Source organism: Ranitomeya variabilis, chromosome 8, assembly GCF_051348905.1.
Source record: "Ranitomeya variabilis isolate aRanVar5 chromosome 8, aRanVar5.hap1, whole genome shotgun sequence".
Classification (NCBI taxonomy): domain Eukaryota; kingdom Metazoa; phylum Chordata; class Amphibia; order Anura; family Dendrobatidae; genus Ranitomeya; species Ranitomeya variabilis.
The window spans coordinates 221,502,377-221,522,949 of NC_135239.1; the positions used below are offsets into that span (position 1 = coordinate 221,502,377).

Consider the following 20,573-nt stretch of genomic DNA (forward strand, 5'->3'; position numbering starts at 1 on the left):
TCACATTATGTCTCGTCAGATAGAGCAGTTATCGGATGAGTGACCTTCATATAATAAGAACCACATGTCCACATTGTCTTATCTTCGTTATAGCCTGGTTTCCATAGACCTTGTGCATGGAGCAGTTTGTCGTAGACTGGAATCTGCTCCGTGAAGTGACCACTTTCCGATTGTAGCAGTCTACCACTCTGGAAACCCAGATTTATTCTGCTCATTTCTACCTAGCATTCATTAAGTATATAAAACCCACAGACTTACATTCTGCAGGTAATGATGCTAGAATATAATTACCAAACTCGAAAACAACTCCAGCCACAGATTTGTGATTCCCAACTTCAATTTGCCCCATGCCAATATACAAGTGTCCTCCTGTTCAGCCACAACTCCACTACCTGAGGAATTGTGTGACTAGCACAAGAACAATCACACATCACCACCGCACTCGTAGCCACAGTTATGGTCTTGGCTTCTTTTATTAAATTCAGTAGTAAAGATACTGTTCCAGATTGCAGGTTTTGCATGTGAAGCTGAGCTTGCTGCTGTGTTACCCTCTAAAACCACAATTACTCCACAGGCATAACAGGAGTGCTAGTGACAAGTGGGTGTTGAATACAGGACATGGTGGATCAATTACAGAAGGGCATGGCCTCAGTAAACTCCAGCATATCCACTGCATTGGTTATTAGAAAATCTTCGGTCAGAATCAAACAATGACTTGTATTATGAAGAGATTTCAATCCATAAGATTATTAAGCCGCAGCTGAGATCCCAATAACTTCCCTATTATTCTGTATGACAGCAGCAAGACGAGGAAACCAACATGACGAGTTACAGCAATAATGCCCAGTATGTGAATGTAATATGGGGAAGTAAGGCCTGGACATCTGCCTGGTTCTGAGGGGTCGGGCCGGCACTAGTGACAGAGGGTGAGGATATGACCGTGGTTGGGTATAACTACAATTACATAGCCTCACAAGGCTGGGCCAGAACTAGTGACCAAGGATGAGAGTATGAACGTGGTTGGTATAGCCATAACTCTTATTACATTGCCTCTAGTTCCAACCCAGCCTTGTGAGGCTATGTAATAGGAGTTACGGCCGTACCAACCACGTTCATATCCTCACCCTCTGCCTCTAGTTCCGGTCCAGCCGTGTGAGGCTGAGGATATGAATATGGTTGGGTACAGTCATAACTCCCATTACATAGCCTCACAAGGCTGGGCCGGAATTAGAGGCAGAGGGTGAGGATATGAACATCGTTGGTTCAGACATAACACCCATTACATAGGCTCACAAGGCTGGGCCGGATCTAGAGGCAGAGGGTGAGGGTATGAATATGGTTGGGTACAGTCATAACTCTCATTACATAGGCTCACAAGGCTGGGCCGGATCTAGAGGCAGAGGGTGAGGATATGAATATGGTTGGGTACAGTCATAACTCCCATTACATAGGCTCACAAGGCTGGGCCAGAACTAGAGGCAGAGGGTGAGGATATGAATGTCGTTGGTTCAGACATAACTCCCATTACATAGTCTTACAAGGCTGGGCCGGAACTAGTGACCGAGGCTGAGGGTACGAACGTGGTTGGTACAACCATAACTCCTATTACATTGCCTCTAGTTCTGACCCAGCCTTGTGAGGCTATGTAATAGGAGTTACGGCCGTACCAACCACGTTCATATCCTCACCCTCTGCCTCTAGTTCCGGTCCAGCCGTGTGAGGCTGAGGATATGAATATGGTTGGGTACAGTCATAACTCTCATTACATAGGCTCACAAGGCTGGGCCGGATCTAGAGGCAGAGGGTGAGGATATGAATATGGTTGGGTACAGTCATAACACCCATTACATAGCCTCACAAGGCTGGGCCGGAATTAGAGGCAGAGGGTGAGGATATGAACATCGTTGGTTCAGACATAACACCCATTACATAGCCTCTCAAGGCTAGGCCGGAACTAGTGGCAGAGGGTGAGCATATGATCATGGTTGGGCACAGACATAACTTCAATTACAGAACCGCAGGAGGATGAGCTGATGGTGAATATGGAGCTTGCACCACATCTATCATCATTTACGTGCAAGTGGATGGAAGTTACAGAAGGGAAGTAAACAGCGTCTGACTCAATCGATGAGGGAAGTGGTAGGCCCAATGCAGCAGCAGACAGAAACCATTTCATAAGACCACATGGAGTCGGCTGGGGCTGAATACAGGATGCTGCAGACTGCTACAACAGTGAGGAAATGTGTAGGTGAGACTGAATTTTAGGGAAATTTCACTTACGTTTATACAGTAAATATAAGTGATGTTCAATGATTCGGCCTCATGTATTGCCACAAGCCAGTGCCAGCAGAGCTTCATCATTCAGGGTAGATCCTTGGAGTGTCTTGCATGTTACAGTGACCATCAGCATGGGCTCAGGAGGATCTGCCATCTGACACAGCTGTGTGGAAAAGTGTTTGCCCTCTTCCCTATTTCCATTTGTGGATAATGGCTTTCAGTGGCATGATGTCTAGCTTTTGAGGATCTTTTGGTCTACGCCACTTTGTCAGGAAGGTCCTATTTAAGTGATTTCTTGATTATTTCCACACCTGTTCTCAATCAGGCCTGCGTATGGCTAGGGAATTTTATGTCTGCTTCCCAAAAATGTGATATACCACAGTTAATTTATGTTTTAAAGGGGGAGGGGGTATCACTTTTTCACACAGGGCCCTGTAGGTTTGGATTTCTTTTTCCCTTAATAATAAAGATCCTCATTTAAAAACTGCTTTTTGTGGCTACTAGTGTTATCTTCATCTAATATTTACATTTGTTTGGGGATCTGAAACATTTATGTATAATAAATATACAAAAGAAAAGGAAATCAGGAAGATGACAACCCCTTTTCCACACAACTGCACATCTCTTCTTGCTGCAGCTCGCTACCTTACAGGTCTCATGTACTGCAGATCCCCGTAAGTGTCTGGTATCCACAGATCTCAGCACAGTCAGACGTCCTCATTGCCTTCTGGTGAAGGGTTTGTAGCTAAAAAGTGGCAATGGAAATGAGCTATAAAAGCCCCAAGAAGGCTGGGATTTAGGAGCCGATAGCCACCAAATCACACATGAAGTTTTGGTCAAGACTTGTTTAGCTACATGAATCTTGCTAATAAACCAAAAAAGGAACCCTGAGAGCAACCAGAGGGCAGACCCCCGTCAGCCAACACATATGAACCGAAAAAAGACCAAGAAAACACTCAGTACAGTAATGGATACCTAATGTGACTAAACAAATGAAAGAACATCAATTGTAAAGATATGCACAAAATCCATACCAGACGGGGGTCAATGAGTGTAAATTTTATTGGAAATCCCAAATATAAATATGTCATACAAAAAAAGACAATAGTGAACAAGCAAAAAACAGCTAAAAAAAGAACAGCGCATCAGATGTGACAGAAAGATGCAAGACAGCACAAACAATGAGTCCCCGCTGCACAGCCCGCAGCACCTGAAGCCCAGACGCCAGAAGTAGTGTCAGCAGATAAGAAATAACAGATGAGCGGACTTGCTGAGAGCCCAGGGTACTAAGTTGTAGCACTATAATGAGATGGTCTAACTCAATGCTGGCACCTTGGGACATCGCAGCGACAGGGTGCGGGCAGGCGGAGAGCAGAGAGCCGGGCTGTGCAGCGGGGACTCAGAAAGATGCAAGAAAGCACAAACAATGAGTCCCCGCTGCACAGCCCGCAGCACCTGAAGCCCAGACGCCAGAAGTAGTGTCAGCAGATAAGAAATAACAGATGAGCGGACTTGCTGAGAGCCCAGGGTACTAAGTTGTAGCACTATAATGAGATGGTCTAACTCAATGCTGGCACCTTGGGACATCACAGCGACAGGGTGCGGGCAGGCGGAGAGCAGAGAGCCGGGCTGTGCAGCGGGGACTCAGAAAGATGCAAGACAGCACAAACAATGAGTCCCCGCTGCACAGCCCGCAGCACCTGAAGCCCAGACGCCAGAAGTAGTGTCAGCAGATAAGAAATAACAGATGAGCGGACTTGCTGAGAGCCCAGGGTACTAAGTTGTAGCACTATAATGAGATGGTCTAACTCAATGCTGGCACCTTGGGACATCACAGCGACAGGGTGCGGGCAGGCGGAGAGCAGAGAGCCGGGCTGTGCAGCGGGGACTCAGAAAGATGCAAGACAGCACAAACAATGAGTCCCCGCTGCACAGCCCGCAGCACCTGAAGCCCAGACGCCAGAAGTAGTGTCAGCAGATAAGAAATAACAGATGAGCGGACTTGCTGAGAGCCCAGGGTACTAAGTTGTAGCACTATAATGAGATGGTCTAACTCAATGCTGGCACCTTGGGACATCGCAGCGACAGGGTGCGGGCAGGCGGAGAGCAGAGAGCCGGGCTGTGCAGCGGGGACTCATTGTTTGTGCTGTCCTGCAGCGCATCTTTCTGTCACATCTGGTGCGCTGTTCTTTTTTAGCTGTTTTTTGCATGATATATTTATATTTGGGATTTCCAATAAAATTTACACTCATATTGACCCCCGTCTGGTATGGATTTTGTGCATATCTTTACAATTGATGTTTTTTCATTTGTTTAGTCACATTAGGTATCCATTACTGTACTGAGTGTTTTCTTGGTCTTTTTTCGGTTCATACATGAATCCTGCTGCATGCGATAAGTGAGAATAAAACAAGGAGACCAACATTCAACAAGATCATCTGCAGATTTCACAAAATCATAGAAATAAGAAGTATATTGGACAAAAACAATTAACATATTGCAGGAGAATGAGCGGAGAATGGCGGAGCTCAGTTACTGCCACGGCAGGAACAGTTGAGATTCACCCCATAACATGAAGGCCTGCTCCAGAAAAGACAGAGGCAAAAGAAGAAGAGAGATCAAGTCTGAAATCTGACAATGTCCCTGGGGGTCCGTAACAGCAGGAAGGGGACAGGAACCAGCAGCCAAACAAGTCAGAGACGATTGATAGCAGAACAGTTCATGTTGGGGGTCGGACATTCATCATTTCCCAACATTTTCTACCAGATTTATCCTACAGATTTCCCCACTTCTCAACAGGAGGAAAGTCTTCCACATCTCCTAATTCATCAAAGCTTTTCTCTCCTTGGCTGTAGGTCAGTTTGTATCGTAAGCGAACCCTTTCCTGTGTGAGAACAAAGCAAAATGGAAAGGTCACGATAAACAGCTGGTTACATAGAATAGAAACGACAGGAGACAGGAGCACAAATGGCTGGTCTATCTCAGCGGCGCCCCTTACTGACTGGTCTATCTCAGCGGCGCCCCTTACTGACTGGTCTATCTCAGCGGCGCCCCTTACTGACTGGTCTATCTCAGCGGCGCCCCTTACTGACTGGTCTGTATCTCAGCGGCGCCCCTTACTGACTGGTCTATCTCAGCGGCGCCCCTTACTGACTGGTCTATCTCAGCGGCGCCCCTTACTGACTGGTCTGTATCTCAGCGGCGCCCCTTACTGACTGGTCTATCTCAGCGGCGCCCCTTACTGACTGGTCTGTATCTCAGCGGCGCCCCTTACTGACTGGTCTGTATCTCAGCGGCGCCCCTTACTGACTGGTCTGTATCTCAGCGGCACCCCTTACTGACTGGTCTGTATCTCAGCGGCGCCCCTTACTGACTGGTCTATCTCAGCGGCGCCCCTTACTGACTGGTCTATCTCAGCGGCGCCCCTTACTGACTGGTCTATCTCAGCGGCGCCCCTTACTGACTGGTCTGTATCTCAGCGGCGCCCCTTACAGACTGGTCTGTATCTCAGCGGCGCCCCTTACTGACTGGTCTATCTCAGCGGCGCCCCTTACTGACTGGTCTGTATCTCAGCGGCGCCCCTTACTGACTGGTCTGTATCTCAGCGGCGCCCCTTACTGACTGGTCTGTATCTCAGCGGCACCCCTTACTGACTGGTCTATCTCAGCGGCGCCCCTTACTGACTGGTCTATCTCAGCGGCGCCCCTTACTGACTGGTCTATCTCAGCGGCGCCCCTTACTGACTGGTCTATCTCAGCGGCGCCCCTTACTGACTGGTCTGTATCTCAGCGGCGCCCCTTACTGACTGGTCTGTATCTCAGCGGCGCCCCTTACTGACTGGTCTGTATCTCAGCGGCGCCCCTTACTGACTGGTCTATCTCAGCGGCGCCCCTTACTGACTGGTCTGTATCTCAGCGGCACCCCTTACTGACTGGTCTGTATCTCAGCGGCGCCCCTTACTGACTGGTCTATCTCAGCGGCGTCCCTTACTGACTGGTCTATCTCAGCGGCGCCCCTTACTGACTGGTCTATTTCAGCGGCGCCCCTTACTGACTGGTCTATCTCAGCGGCACCCCTTACTGACTGGTCTGTATCTCAGCGGCGCCCCTTACTGACTGGTCTGTATCTCAGCGGCACCCCTTACTGACTGGTCTGTATCTCAGCGGCGTCCCTTACTGACTGGTCTATCTCAGCGGCGCCCCTTACTGACTGGTCTATCTCAGCGGCGCCCCTTACTGACTGGTCTATTTCAGCGGCGCCCCTTACTGACTGGTCTATCTCAGCGGCACCCCTGACTGGTCTGTATCTCAGCGGCGCCCCTTACTGACTGGTCTGTATCTCAGCGGCGCCCCTTACTGACTGGTCTGTATCTCAGCGGCGCCCCTTACTGACTGGTCTGTATCTCAGCGGCGCCCCTTACTGACTGGTCTATCTCAGCGGCGCCCCTTACTGACTGGTCTATCTCAGCGGCGCCCCTTACTGACTGGTCTATCTCAGCGGCGCCCCTTACTGACTGGTCTATTTCAGCGGCGCCCCTTACTGACTGGTCTATCTCAGCGGCACCCCTTACTGACTGGTCTGTATCTCAGCGGCGCCCCTTACTGACTGGTCTGTATCTCAGCGGCGCCCCTTACTGACTGGTCTATCTCAGCGGCGCCCCTTACTGACTGGTCTATCTCAGCGGCGCCCCTTACTGACTGGTCTATCTCAGCGGCGCCCCTTACTGACTGGTCTGTATCTCAGCGGCGCCCCTTACTGACTGGTCTATCTCAGCGGCGCCCCTTACTGACTGGTCTATCTCAGCGGCGCCCCTTACTGACTGGTCTATCTCAGCGGCGCCCCTTACTGACTGGTCTGTATCTCAGCAGCACCACTTACTGACTGGTCTATCTCAGCGGCACCCCTTACTGACTGGTCTGTATCTCAGCGGCGCCCCTTACTGACTGGTCTATCTCAGCGGCGCCCCTTACTGACTGGTCTGTATCTCAGCAGCACCACTTACTAACTGATCTGTATCTCAGCGGCACCACTTACTAACTGATCTGTATCTCGGTGGTGCCTCTGACTGATCTGTATCTCGGTGGTGTCACTTACTGACTGGTCTCTATCTCAGTGGTACCACTTACTGACTGATCTGTATCTCGGTGGTGCCACTTACTGACTGGTCTCTAGCTCAGTGGTACCACTTACTGACTGGTCTGTATCGCGGTGGTGTCACTGACTGGTCTGTATGTCATTGGTGCCGCTTACTGACTGGTCTCTATCTCGGTGGTACCACTTACTGACTGATCTGTATCTCGGTGGTGCCACTTACTGACTGGTCTCTATCTCAGTGGTACCACTTACTGACTGATCTGTATCTCGGTGGTGCCACTTACTGACTGGTCTCTATCTCAGTGGTACCACTTACTGACTGCTCTGTATCTCGGTGGTACCACTTACTGACTGATCTGTATCTCGGTGGTGCCGCTTACTGACTGCTCTGTATCTCGGTGGTACCACTTACTGACTGATCTGTATCTCGGTGGTGCCGCTTACTGACTGGTCTCTAGCTCAGTGGTACCACTTACTGACTGATCTGTATCTAGGTGGTGCCGCTTACTGACTGGTCTCTAGCTCAGTGGTACCACTTACTGACTGATCTGTATCTCGGTGGTGCCACTTACTGACTGGTCTCTAGCTCAGTGGTACCACTTACTGACTGATCTGTATCTCGGTGGTGCCACTTACTGACTGGTCTCTATCTCAGTGGTACCACTTACTGACTGCTCTGTATCTCGGTGGTACCACTTACTGACTGATCTGTATCTCGGTGGTGCCGCTTACTGACTGGTCTCTAGCTCAGTGGTACCACTTACTGACTGATCTGTATCTCGGTGGTGCCACTTACTGACTGGTCTCTATCTCAGTGGTACCACATACTGACTGATCTGTATCTCGGTGGTGCCACTTACTGACTGGTCTCTAGCTCAGTGGTACCACTTACTGACTGGTCTGTATCGTGGTGGTGTCACTGACTGGTCTGTATGTCATTGGTACCACTTACTGACTGGTCTGTATTTCAGTGTCACCACTTACTGACTGGTCTGTATCTCAGTGTCGCCACTTACTAACTGATCTGTATCTCGGTGGTGCCACTTACTGACTGGTCTCTATCTCAGTGGTACCACTTACTGACTGGTCTGTATCTCAGTGTCGCCACTTATTGACTGGTCTGTATCGCGGTGGTGTCACTGACTGGTCTGTATGTCGCTGGTGACACTTACTTCCTGTTCTGTTTGTCGGCAACGCCACTTACTGACTGATCTGTATCTCAATGGTGCCACTTACAGACTGGTCGGTATGTCGCTGGCGAAACTTACTGACTGCTCTGTACAGAGCCGGCGTCAGCACCCATGCAAGTGCCGGGGCCCTGGCGAGACAGGGGGGTTCAATCACGGTACGGTACACTGAGGCTCTGTGGGGCCCCTGCAGGCAGGGCCGGCGTTTGGGGCAGACAGCTGCCTAGGGCCCCCGCTCCCCCAGGGGCCCTCAGCTAGCGGCACATCACGCAGCCAATATGGGGCCCCTGTGAGGCAGCTGGGCCCGCCTGCCGCCAGCGCCGACTCCGCCGCCGCATTGAACTATACTGCCGTCTGCCGGCACAGTTCAAAGCAATGATGGAGGAGAGAACGTCAGCCGACGCTCCCTCTCCCATCATTCCCTGCTCTGCCTCTGACACTGCGCGATGACGTCATCGCGCACTCACTGTGTGCCAGGCAGTGCAGCCGCTGAGACAGGAGCAGGGAGCAGTGTGGGCATGAGGAGAGGTGAGGAGTGTATTTTTTTTTTTACTATAAGGCTGTGTGCACACATTGCGTTTTTTTTTTGTGTTTTTTGCTATAAAAACGTGATAAAAATGCATAAAAAACGCATACACAAGCATCCTATCATTTAGAATGCAATTTTTGTGCACATGATGCGTTTTTTCCGCAAAAAAAAACAAAAACGCATTGCGGTAAAAGGCGCAGCATGTTCATTAATTTTGTGGGTTCTTTGCGTTTTTCCCGCTATATAAAGCTCCGGGAAAAAAAACGTGCAAAAAACGCATGCGGTTTTCTTGCAGAAAATGTCCGGTTTTCTTCAGGAATTTTCTGCAAGAAATTCTTAAGTGTGCACATACCCTTACAGTGAGTACTGGACTGTGGGGCCATTGTTGGGGGGGAAGGGGAGAAAGATGCGGGCTGTGCTATATACTACATAGCTGTGCTATATACTGCGTGGCTGTGTTATATACTACATAGCTGTGTTATATGCTACGTGGCTGTGCTATATACTACATGGCTGTACTATATGCTGCGTGGGCTGTGTTATACACTACGTGGCTGTGCTATATACTACGTGGGCTGTGTTATATACTACTTGGCCGTGTTATATACAATGTGGCTGTGTTATATACTGCGTGGGCTGTTATATACTATATAGCTGTGTTATATACTACATGGCTGTGCTATATACAACGTGGGCTGTGTAATATACTACGTGGCTGTGCTATATACTACATGACTGTGCTATATGTTGCGTGGGCTGTTATATACTACGTGGCTGTGCTATATAGTACGTGGGCTGTTATATATTACGTGGCTGTTATATACTACGTGGCTGCGCTATATACTACATAGGCTGTGCTATATACTACATAGGCTGTGTTATATACTATGTGGCTGTGCTATATACTACGTGGCTGTGCTATATACTACATGGCTGTGCTATATGCTACGTGGGCTGTGCTATATGCTACATGGGCTGTGCTATATGCTACATGGGCTGTGCTGTATACTACGTGGCTGTGCTATATACTACATAGGCTGTGCTATATACTACATAGGCTGTGTTATATACTATGTGGCTGTGCTATATACTACGTGGCTGTGCTATATACTACATGGCTGTGCTATATGCTACATAGGCTGTGTTATATACTACGTGGCTGTGCTATATACTACATGGCTGTGCTATATGCTACGTGGGCTGTGCTATATGCTACATGGGCTGTGCTATATGCTACATGGGCTGTGCTGTATACTACGTGGCTGTGCTATATACTACATAGGCTGTGTTATATACTACATGGCTGTGCTATATACTATGTGGCTGTGCTATATACTATGTGGGCTGTGTTATATGCTACGTGGCTGTGCTATATACTATGTAGCTGTGCTATATACGTTTTAGACTTCGTGGCTGTGCTATATACTACATGGCTGTGCTATATACTACGTGGGCTGTGCTATATGTCACGTGGCTGTGTTATATACTATGTGGGCTGTGCTATATACTACTTGGCTGTGCTATATGCTACCCATTTTGCACTTTTACAAATGTTCTACGTTAATACTTTCTAATGTTTACTTTAAAAAGTTTTCAATTAAAAAATTGTCATATTCAATGTATGCAGATTTTTCTTTGCAGCAAGTTCAGCTAACAAGAAAATGCCTACTGGTAACTGAGGAAGAGGGAGTAGGTCACAAAAATTGGCGTATAAGGGAATGACTTCTATAAAGCCCCTCTGCTGTATGGTATTGTAGAATTTGTAATAGCTATCACTCATGTAAGAAGTGAAATCTGGCATTGTGCTATACCTATATTTCTCTGCTGTATCTGTGCATCATGAATCGTGGTATGTGTTTAAGGGGGGCCCACTGAGAATCTTTCGCCCGGGGCCCTCAAAAACCTGAAGCCGGCCCTGGCTCTGTATCTCGGTGGTGCCATTTACTGACTGCTCTGTATCTCGGTGGTGCCATTTACTGACTGCTCTGTATCTCGGTGGCACCATTTACTGAATGCTCTGTATCTCGGTGGTGCCATTTACTGACTGCTCTGTATCTCGGTGATGCCATTTACTGACTGCTCTGTATCTCGGTGGCGCCACTTACTGACTGCTCTGTATCTCGGTGGTGCCACTTACTGACTGCTCTGTATCTCGGTGGTGCCACTTACTGACTGCTCTGTATCTCGGTGGTGCCACTTACTGACTGCTCTGTATCTCGGTGGCACCATTTACTGAATGCTCTGTATCTCGGTGGTGCCATTTACTGACTGCTCTGTATCTCGGTGATGCCATTTACTGACTGCTCTGTATCTCGGTGGCACCATTTACTGAATGCTCTGTATCTCGGTGGTGCCATTTACTGACTGCTCTGTATCTCGGTGGCGCCACTTACTGACTGCTCTGTATCTCGGTGGTGCCACTTACTGACTGCTCTGTATCTCGGTGGTGCCACTTACTGACTGCTCTGTATCTCGGTGGTGCCATTTACTGACTGCTCTGTATCTCGGTGGCGCCACTTACTGACTGCTCTGTATCTCGGTGGTGCCACTTACTGACTGCTCTGTATCTCGGTGGCGCCACTTACTGACTGCTCTGTATCTCGGTGGTGCCACTTACTGACTGCTCTGTATCTCGGTGGTGCCACTTACTGACTGCTCTGTATCTCGGTGGTGCCACTTACTGACTGCTCTGTATCTCGGTGGCACCATTTACTGAATGCTCTGTATCTCGGTGGTGCCATTTACTGACTGCTCTGTATCTCGGTGATGCCATTTACTGACTGCTCTGTATCTCGGTGGCACCATTTACTGAATGCTCTGTATCTCGGTGGTGCCATTTACTGACTGCTCTGTATCTCGGTGGCGCCACTTACTGACTGCTCTGTATCTCGGTGGTGCCACTTACTGACTGCTCTGTATCTCGGTGGTGCCATTTACTGACTGCTCTGTATCTCGGTGGCGCCATTTACTGACTGCTCTGTATCTCGGTGGCGCCACTTACTGACTGCTCTGTATCTCGGTGGCGCCACTTACTGACTGCTCTGTATCTCGGTGGCGCCATTTACTGACTGCTCTGTATCTCGGTGGTGCCATTTACTGACTGCTCTGTATCTCGGTGGTGCCATTTACTGACTGCTCTGTATCTCGGTGGTGCCATTTACTGACTGCTCTGTATCTCGGTGGTGCCATTTACTGACTGCTCTGTATCTCGGTGGCACCATTTACTGAATGCTCTGTATCTCGGTGGTGCCATTTACTGACTGCTCTGTATCTCGGTGACGCCATTTACTGACTGCTCTGTATCTCGGTGGTGCCACTTACTGAATGCTCTGTATCTCGGTGGTGCCATTTACTGACTGCTCTGTATCTCGGTGGTGCCACTTACTGACTGCTCTGTATCTCGGTGGTGCCATTTACTGACTGCTCTGTATCTCGGTGGCGCCATTTACTGACTGCTCTGTATCTCGGTGGCACCATTTACTGACTGCTCTGTATCTCGGTGGCACCATTTACTGACTGCTCTGTATCTCGGTGGCGCCACTTACTGACTGCTCTGTATCTCGGTGGCGCCATTTACTGACTGCTCTGTATCTCGGTGGCGCCACTTACTGACTGCTCTGTATCTCGGTGGTGCCACTTACTGACTGCTCTGTATCTCGGTGGTGCCACTTACTGACTGCTCTGTATCTCGGTGGTGCCACTTACTGACTGCTCTGTATCTCGGTGGCGCCACTTACTGACTGCTCTGTATCTCGGTGGTGCCACTTACTGACTGCTCTGTATCTCGGTGGCGCCACTTACTGACTGCTCTGTATCTCGGTGGTGCCACTTACTGACTGCTCTGTATCTCGGTGGTGCCACTTACTGACTGCTCTGTATCTCGGTGGTGCCACTTACTGACTGCTCTGTATCTCGGTGGTACCACTTACTGACTGCTCTGTATCTCGGTGGTGCCACTTACTGACTGCTCTGTATCTCGGTGGTGCCACTTACTGACTGCTCTGTATCTCGGTGGTGCCACTTACTGACTGCTCTGTATCTTGGTGGTGCCATTTACTGACTGCTCTGTATCTCGGTGGCACCACTTACTGACTGCTCTGTATCTCGGTGGTGCCATTTACTGACTGCTCTGTTGGTCGCTGGTGACAGCATTTTACCTGTGTGGGATTGGCCAGCAGCAGCACCTGAGTGACAGCAGATGGAGGCAGGATTGGGTTGAATGCCGGAAGTTCAGAGCCAGACGCCGGCTGCAACTTTACCCTCATGCTCTACAAGAAGAGAGAATTGTTAGCAATAAAACTAGGTTTGTGCGCAGCAATAATAATTTATGGAACATCCCATCCAACCTTAGGGACAGCAGCCTGAAAACTGATGCCGGTGACAGGGAGTGGGGCTGTACTTAACATGGAGATCACAACCACCAGGACATCCGGTCTCCCTGCTGGAGCGCCCTGAGCAAAGTGGAAGAGCACACGGAAACTACGTTGGTCGTACACTGTGACCGGGAGGATATTACCTGCAAACAAGGAAAACAGCCAACAAGTGTGCAAGGAGAGCAGACCAAAAACAGAAAAATGCAGACTGATAAGTCACAGAGTTAAAGGGTCTTTCCACAGAAAGGCCTTCAAGAGGAAAAGCTGCCACCATGATCTATGGGGATGACAACTGACACCTGCATCAAATAACTGATTTTATTTGGGGAAATTACACTTACAGCAGGAAATGTTGTACTAAATGGCAGAGCAAAGCTGGGCTTCTAGCGGATGGGAGGTCCAGAGTAAGAAAGCCCCCACTAGAGTGTCTATATACCCTACACAAAGCATAAACTGGAAAAATAAGAGATTCCGTCCCTGTCTACTGCTTACTGATCCCTACTTGGTTTGATAGACTCCAGAGGCACGGTGACAGCATTAAGGGAGGCTTGGGATGTTGTGGGGGACATCTGCCCCGGAGCAGCGAAGGACGTCAGATCTCCCTGTGCAGACGGCTGTGGAACCAGCGGTGCGGACGGCTGTGGAACCAGCGGTGCGGACAGAGGAGCTTTACTCTGTAGATCTCGCAGAGTCGGCTTATGCTGGATCTTTTCCCTGAAATGAGACAAGTCATATAGTCCTGAGGAAGCACAGCGTGGCCTTCTCGTCTTAGTATCTGCCAGCAAACTAGAGATGAAGGTTGAATGTAAAATGGATAAAGCTCCTGGTGACACCACAGAGTCCTCGCGGACGGAGCTTCATATATTTCTAGACATTTGCTGATAGTTTCATTGTAGATTTAAGCTTATAAAAGACAAATCCATCAAGATAAAGCTTTATAGATCCCTGAAGGGACCGGCACAAAGAGAATGTGATGATATGGATCCAGGGCCGTGATTCAGTTTCTAAATGGCCCAAGGGTACAAGCAAAGAGCCAACAACCAAGCAAGCTGACGTGCACACTGAGGTCTGGGCAAGTCACGAGGCCAAGCCTTCACCTACAGATTATTAGCAGGAGGCCGAAAGCTGCTGGGGGCTGCAGCAAGAGCGGCCATTACATCGGGGTTCACTCCTGATTACCAACTGCTACATGTTCCTGATACATTGCAGGAAACTAAATGCCCACCCCTCCTTACTCCATATTTGTCCATGCACGCACGTACGTAAGTACATATGCACGCAGGCACACACACACGTATGCATGCACACAGAGGCATGTACGCAGGCGCACACACACATATGCATGCACACAGAGGCATGTACGCAGGCGCACACACACATATGCATGCGCACACACAATCAGGCACACGCACGCACACACATAGGCATGTACGCAGGCGCACAATCAGGCACACACACACACGTACGCAGGCGCACACACACAATCAGGCACACACACACATAGGCATGTACGCAGGCGCACACACAATCAGGCACACACACATGTATGCATGCACACAGAGGCATGTACGCAGGCGCACACACACATATGCATGCGCACACACAATCAGGCACACGCACGCGCACACACACAGGCATGTACGCAGGCGCACAATCAGGCACACACACACACACACACACACGTACGCAGGCGCACACACACAATCAGGCACACACACACATAGGCATGTACGCAGGCGCACACACAATCAGGCACACACACATGTATGCATGCAAGCGCACACAATCAGACGCACACACATAGGCATCTACGCAGGGGCGCACACACAGGCATGTATGCAGGCAAACACACGTATGCATGCACGCGCACACACACACACACACACACAATCAGGCGCACACACACACAGGCATGTACGCAGGCGCACACACACGTATGCATGCACGCGTACACACACACGTATGCATGCACACAGGAGCGCACAGAGGCATGTACGCAGGCGCACACACACGTATGCATGCACGCGTACACACACACACACAAGCATGTACGCAGGCGCACACACGTATGCATGCACACGTACACACGCGTACACACCCAGGCATGTACGCAGGCGCACACACACGTATACATGCACGCGTACACACACAGGCATGCACGCACATGGGACGCCTTGGACGCTTTTTTTTTTTTTAAACTCTGCTAAGTATCTATGAGAGAAAAAGTTGCAGCGACACTCTTCCCACAGCGGTCACGAACAGCGAACATAAAATCGGGGTTACATATCGGACATGACATGAAGAATAATGAAGACTAAATAGGTAACATGCTGACACACAGAGACATGAGCCTGCCCACGAGGAGACAATCAGGGCAGGAGCAGCCATTAGGGCAGGGCTCATCTCACCAGGGCATGTGCAGGGCATTGGGCGGCAGCGATTGCTGGAGCAGTGTCTTTCCCAGTAGGTCTAGTTCCTCTAAAGCTTTGTTAGACGGTGCTGCGTTCTGTACAATGGTTGGGAACTTCTCAGCAGCTTCATTGTTTGGTTCGGATTCTGAAGACTGAAAAATATTGAAATTATGGTCTAATGACTGTGTGCCCTGCAAAAAGTGATCATATCAAAAGTCCCAAAACAAGACATGACTACAGAGTGACAGATCCACTTTGCACAGAACTATCGGTATATACGTTCTAATAGAATAAATACACTGGAAGGTTCAAGACACCGATACTTCCACAATAAACCACAATCTCCCAGAAAATACTGACAGGCCAATGAAAAGGTGATTGGGCCAAGAACAATTGTACGCCTGTGTGGACATGCTGCGGCTCCCGGTGTGCTCATTTTCTTGTCATTACATCAGACATGAACATTTCTCCCAAATCAATTAATGTCATGTATCGTCTTCCCTCCCTCACTTCAAGTTCACTTTATACCTTTGAACCGATCACAGAAAAAGACATTCACAGGCTCCGCACTTCTTCTCACCCTACTACCGGCCATCCTATTCCCTCACCTGCTCTTCCTCTCACTACTCACCTAACTAAATTATCTAAGCTCTCACTTTGGTCAGGTATCTTTCCCTCATCCTTCCAAAAATGCAGTCAAATACCCTTTACTAAAAAACCATCACTCAACCAGATCTGCTTTGCTACCTAGAGACCAGTCCCTAATGTCCCATTCATCTGAACTCCTGAAACGCTTGGTCCACTCTTGTCAGATATCTCACTCTTCTTGACCCTTCACAATTTGGTTTTCGCTCCTTACACTACTGAAATTGCACTTAAAGTCTCTAACGATCTACTAACAGCTACTTCTATTGGTCCCTGATGCATTCTGATTCTCCGGGATCTCTCAGCAGCATGTGACACTGCAGATCACCAGCTCCTCCTCACTATGCTCCACACTCTCTTGGTTCTCCTCCTACTTTAATGACCAGTCCTGCTGTCTCTCATTTGCCAGCTATTCTTCTCCTCCTTCTCTTTCCCTTAGTTTCATGGTTCCCTAGGGTTCAGTCCTAGGTCTCCTCCACTTAATGTCAGGGTTCTTCAGGGTTCAGTCCTAGGTCCCTCCTCTTATTGCTGGGTTCCTCAGGACTCAGGTCTACATTCCCCTCCTCTTACTGTCTAGGGTCATCAGGGTTCACTCCTAGGTCCCCTCCTTTTACTGTCAGAGTTCCTCAGGGTTCAGTCCTACATCCCCTCCTTTTAGTGTCAGAGTTCCTCAGGGTTCAGTCCTACATCCCCTCCTTTTACTGTCACAGTTCCTCAGGGTTCAGTCCTACATCCCCTCCTTTTACTGTCACAGTTCCTCAGGATTCACTCCTAGGTCCCCTCCTTTTACTGTCACAGTTCCTCAGGGTTCAGTCCTACATCCCCTCCTTTTACTGTCACAGTTCCTCAGGGTTCAGTCCTACATCCCCTCCTTTTACTGTCAGAGTTCCTCAGGGTTCAGTCCTACATCCCCTCCTTTTACTGTCACAGTTCCTCAGGGTTCAGTCCTACATCCCCTCCTTTTACTGTCACAGTTCCTCAGGGTTCAGTCCTACATCCCCTCCTTTTACTGTCACAGTTCCTCAGGGTTCAGTCCTACATCCCCTCATTTTACTGTCACAGTTCCTCAGGGTTCAGTCCTACATCCCCTCCTTTTACTGTCACAGTTCCTCAGGATTCACTCCTAGGTCCCCTCCTTTTACTGTCACAGTTCCTCAGGGTTCAGTCCTACATCCCCTCCTTTTACTGTCACAGTTCCTCAGGGTTCAGTCCTACATCCCCTCCTTTTACTGTCAGAGTTCCTCAGGGTTCAGTCCTACATCCCCTCCTTTTACTGTCAGAGTTCCTCAGGGTTCAGTCCTACATCCCCTCCTTTTACTGTCAGGGTTCCTCAGGGTTCAGTCCTACATCCCCTCCTTTTACTGTCAGAGTTCCTCAGGGTTCAGTCCTACATCCCCTCCTTTTACTGTCACAGTTCCTCAGGGTTCAGTCCTACATCCCCTCCTTTTACTGTCACAGTTCCTCAGGGTTCAGTCCTACATCCCCTCCTTTTACTGTCAGAGTTCCTCAGGGTTCAGTCCTACATCCCCTCCTTTTACTGTCAGAGTTCCTCAGGGTTCAGTCCTACATCCCCTCATTTTACTGTCAGAGTTCCTCAGGGTTCAGTCCTACATCCCCTCCTTTTACTGTCAGAGTTCCTCAGGGTTCAGTCCTACATCCCCTCCTTTTACTGTCACAGTTCCTCAGGGTTCAGTCCTACATCCCCTCCTTTTACTGTCACAGTTCCTCAGGGTTCAGTCCTACATCCCCTCCTTTTACTGTCAGAGTTCCTCAGGGTTCAGTCCTACATCCCCTCCTTTTACTGACAGAGTTCCTCAGGGTTCAGTCCTACATCCCCTCCTTTTACTGTCACAGTTCCTCAGGATTCACTCCTAGGTCCCCTCCTTTTACTGTCACAGTTCCTCAGGGTTCAGTCCTACATCCCCTCCTTTTACTGTCACAGTTCCTCAGGGTTCAGTCCTACATCCCCTCCTTTTACTGTCAGAGTTCCTCAGGGTTCAGTCCTACATCCCCTCCTTTTACTGTCACAGTTCCTCAGGGTTCAGTCCTACATCCCCTCCTTTTACTGTCACAGTTCCTCAGGGTTCAGTCCTACATCCCCTCCTTTTACTGTCACAGTTCCTCAGGGTTCAGTCCTACATCCCCTCCTTTTACTGTCACAGTTCCTCAGGGTTCAGTCCTACATCCCCTCCTTTTACTGTCACAGTTCCTCAGGGTTCAGTCCTACATCCCCTCTTTTTACTGTCACAGTTCCTCAGGGTTCACTCCTAGGTCCCCTCCTTTTACTGTCAGAGTTCCTCAGGGTTCAGTCCTACATCCCCTCCTTTTACTGTCACAGTTCCTCAGGGTTCACTCCTAGGTCCCCTCCTTTTACTGTCAGAGTCCCTCGGCATTCAGTCCTACATCCCCTCCACTTTTCTCTATGCACTGCTTATATTGTACAAACCAAAAGCAGATTTTCAGTACCAACTCTATGCTGATGACACCCAATTATACAGGTCTTCCACTGATATCCCCCCTGCATTACTACAAAATACCAGTGATTGCCTATCCGTGGTTTAAAACATCATGTCATCCCTCTACTTAAAATTGATATTGAACTCCTCGTGTTTCCCTAATCTACTAACCTACTTATACCCGATATTGCCATTTCAGCGTATGGTTCTACCATAACTCCCCAGCAGCATGCCCGCTTCGGGTTATATGTGACTCAGACCTCTCCTTCACCCCTATACACGATCACTCGCTGTGTCACTTATATATTCTCATCTGGAGTATGGCAACCCTCTACTAATCGGTCTCCCTCTTACTAAATTCTCTCCTCTACTTTGTAACCTGAATGCATCAGCCAAGGTCATATTTTTGTCCATTCGCTACACCAAAGCCTCCACTTTGTGCCAGTCATTGCACTGCCTACCCATCCGTGACTGAGTACTACATAAGTTCATCACTCTCACTACAAAGCTGTCCACAGTTCTGCAATGCCCTATATCCCCTCCCTCAGCTCTGCTTATCACTGTTCTCTTCCTTTTTGTTTTGCTAATGATTTAAGACTGACCTCATCTAAAAGCCATAAAAATCCAACTGCATTCTCCAGGACTTCTCTCATGCTGCACCAGTTCTCTGGAATGTACTGCCCCAAACAATCCACTTAATTCCCAGTATCAACTCTAAAAAGACAAATATTTTAGAGTGGCCTATCATCTCGCCTCACTAATATAATTATTCTCTGTTCTTCCTTCCAACTTGTACTCAGAATCTGGTCCCTCCTATCATCTGTTTCCACAGCCTCCATGCACTCTGTAGCACTTTATGTGTATACTGGTCACCGGTTCATGCAGCGTTATAGGAATGCAATTATCCATTATAATGATGGCTGGACCATACATGACGAGCACTTTTTTACCTTTTTCGTTTCCCCTATCTCTTCATAGACTGTAAGCAGAGAGCAGCATGGTCCTCACTCCTCTTGTAGTGTGTTGAACTATGTGGTACTCTGTAATGTCTTATTTTTTTGTAGAAGTCCCCTCTGAATTGTAAAGTGCTGCAGAATATGTTGGTGCTATAGAAATAAAAATTATTATTATTACCTGAAAGCTATCCCATGACGAAGATTCCCGAGTCTGTGAAGGGGGAACGGGGTCGTTTAATCCTAGATAATATAATGCAGAAAGGTCAGAATGACAGTCAGTATCATCTTTTTACAGATTATTGCCACTCATCCATCCGGCCAAAACCTAGACATCACTTACCAACCTCACAGCTCATTCTATGGATTTAGAGCCGAGACCTTTTATCCCTCACAAAGCTCTCCATGGCTCAGCACCACCCTACATCTCCTCCCTGGTCTCAGCCTCCCACCTTACCCATGCCCTCCATGGCTCAGCACCACCATATATCTCCTCCCTGGTCTCAGCCTACCACCCTACCCATGCCCTCCATGGCTCAGCACCACCCTACATCTCCTCTCTGGTCTCAGCCTACCACCCTACCCGTGCCCTCCATGGCTCAGCACCACCATACATCTCCTCCCTGGTCTGTCTACCACTCTACCCGT

At 48.9% G+C, this 20,573-nt stretch overlaps 1 protein-coding gene across 3 annotated transcripts in view; it reads right to left on the reverse strand.

Moving 5' to 3' along the window:
* Positions 1-4,696: 4,696 nt before the first annotated feature.
* GGA1 (golgi associated, gamma adaptin ear containing, ARF binding protein 1) overlaps positions 4,697-20,573 on the reverse strand; it is a 174,871-nt gene continuing 158,994 nt past the window's right edge. For all 3 annotated transcript variants that reach the window (XM_077277312.1, XM_077277311.1, XM_077277313.1), the window contains 6 exons: positions 20,107-20,168; positions 15,869-16,023; positions 13,963-14,174; positions 13,434-13,603; positions 13,245-13,355; positions 4,697-5,161 (listed from right to left, as the gene is read on the reverse strand). In XM_077277312.1, the coding sequence (XP_077133427.1) occupies positions 5,051-5,161; positions 13,245-13,355; positions 13,434-13,603; positions 13,963-14,174; positions 15,869-16,023; positions 20,107-20,168 (821 nt within the window). In that variant the 3' untranslated portion in view covers positions 4,697-5,050. The remainder of the gene's footprint in view (positions 5,162-13,244; positions 13,356-13,433; positions 13,604-13,962; positions 14,175-15,868; positions 16,024-20,106; positions 20,169-20,573) is intronic.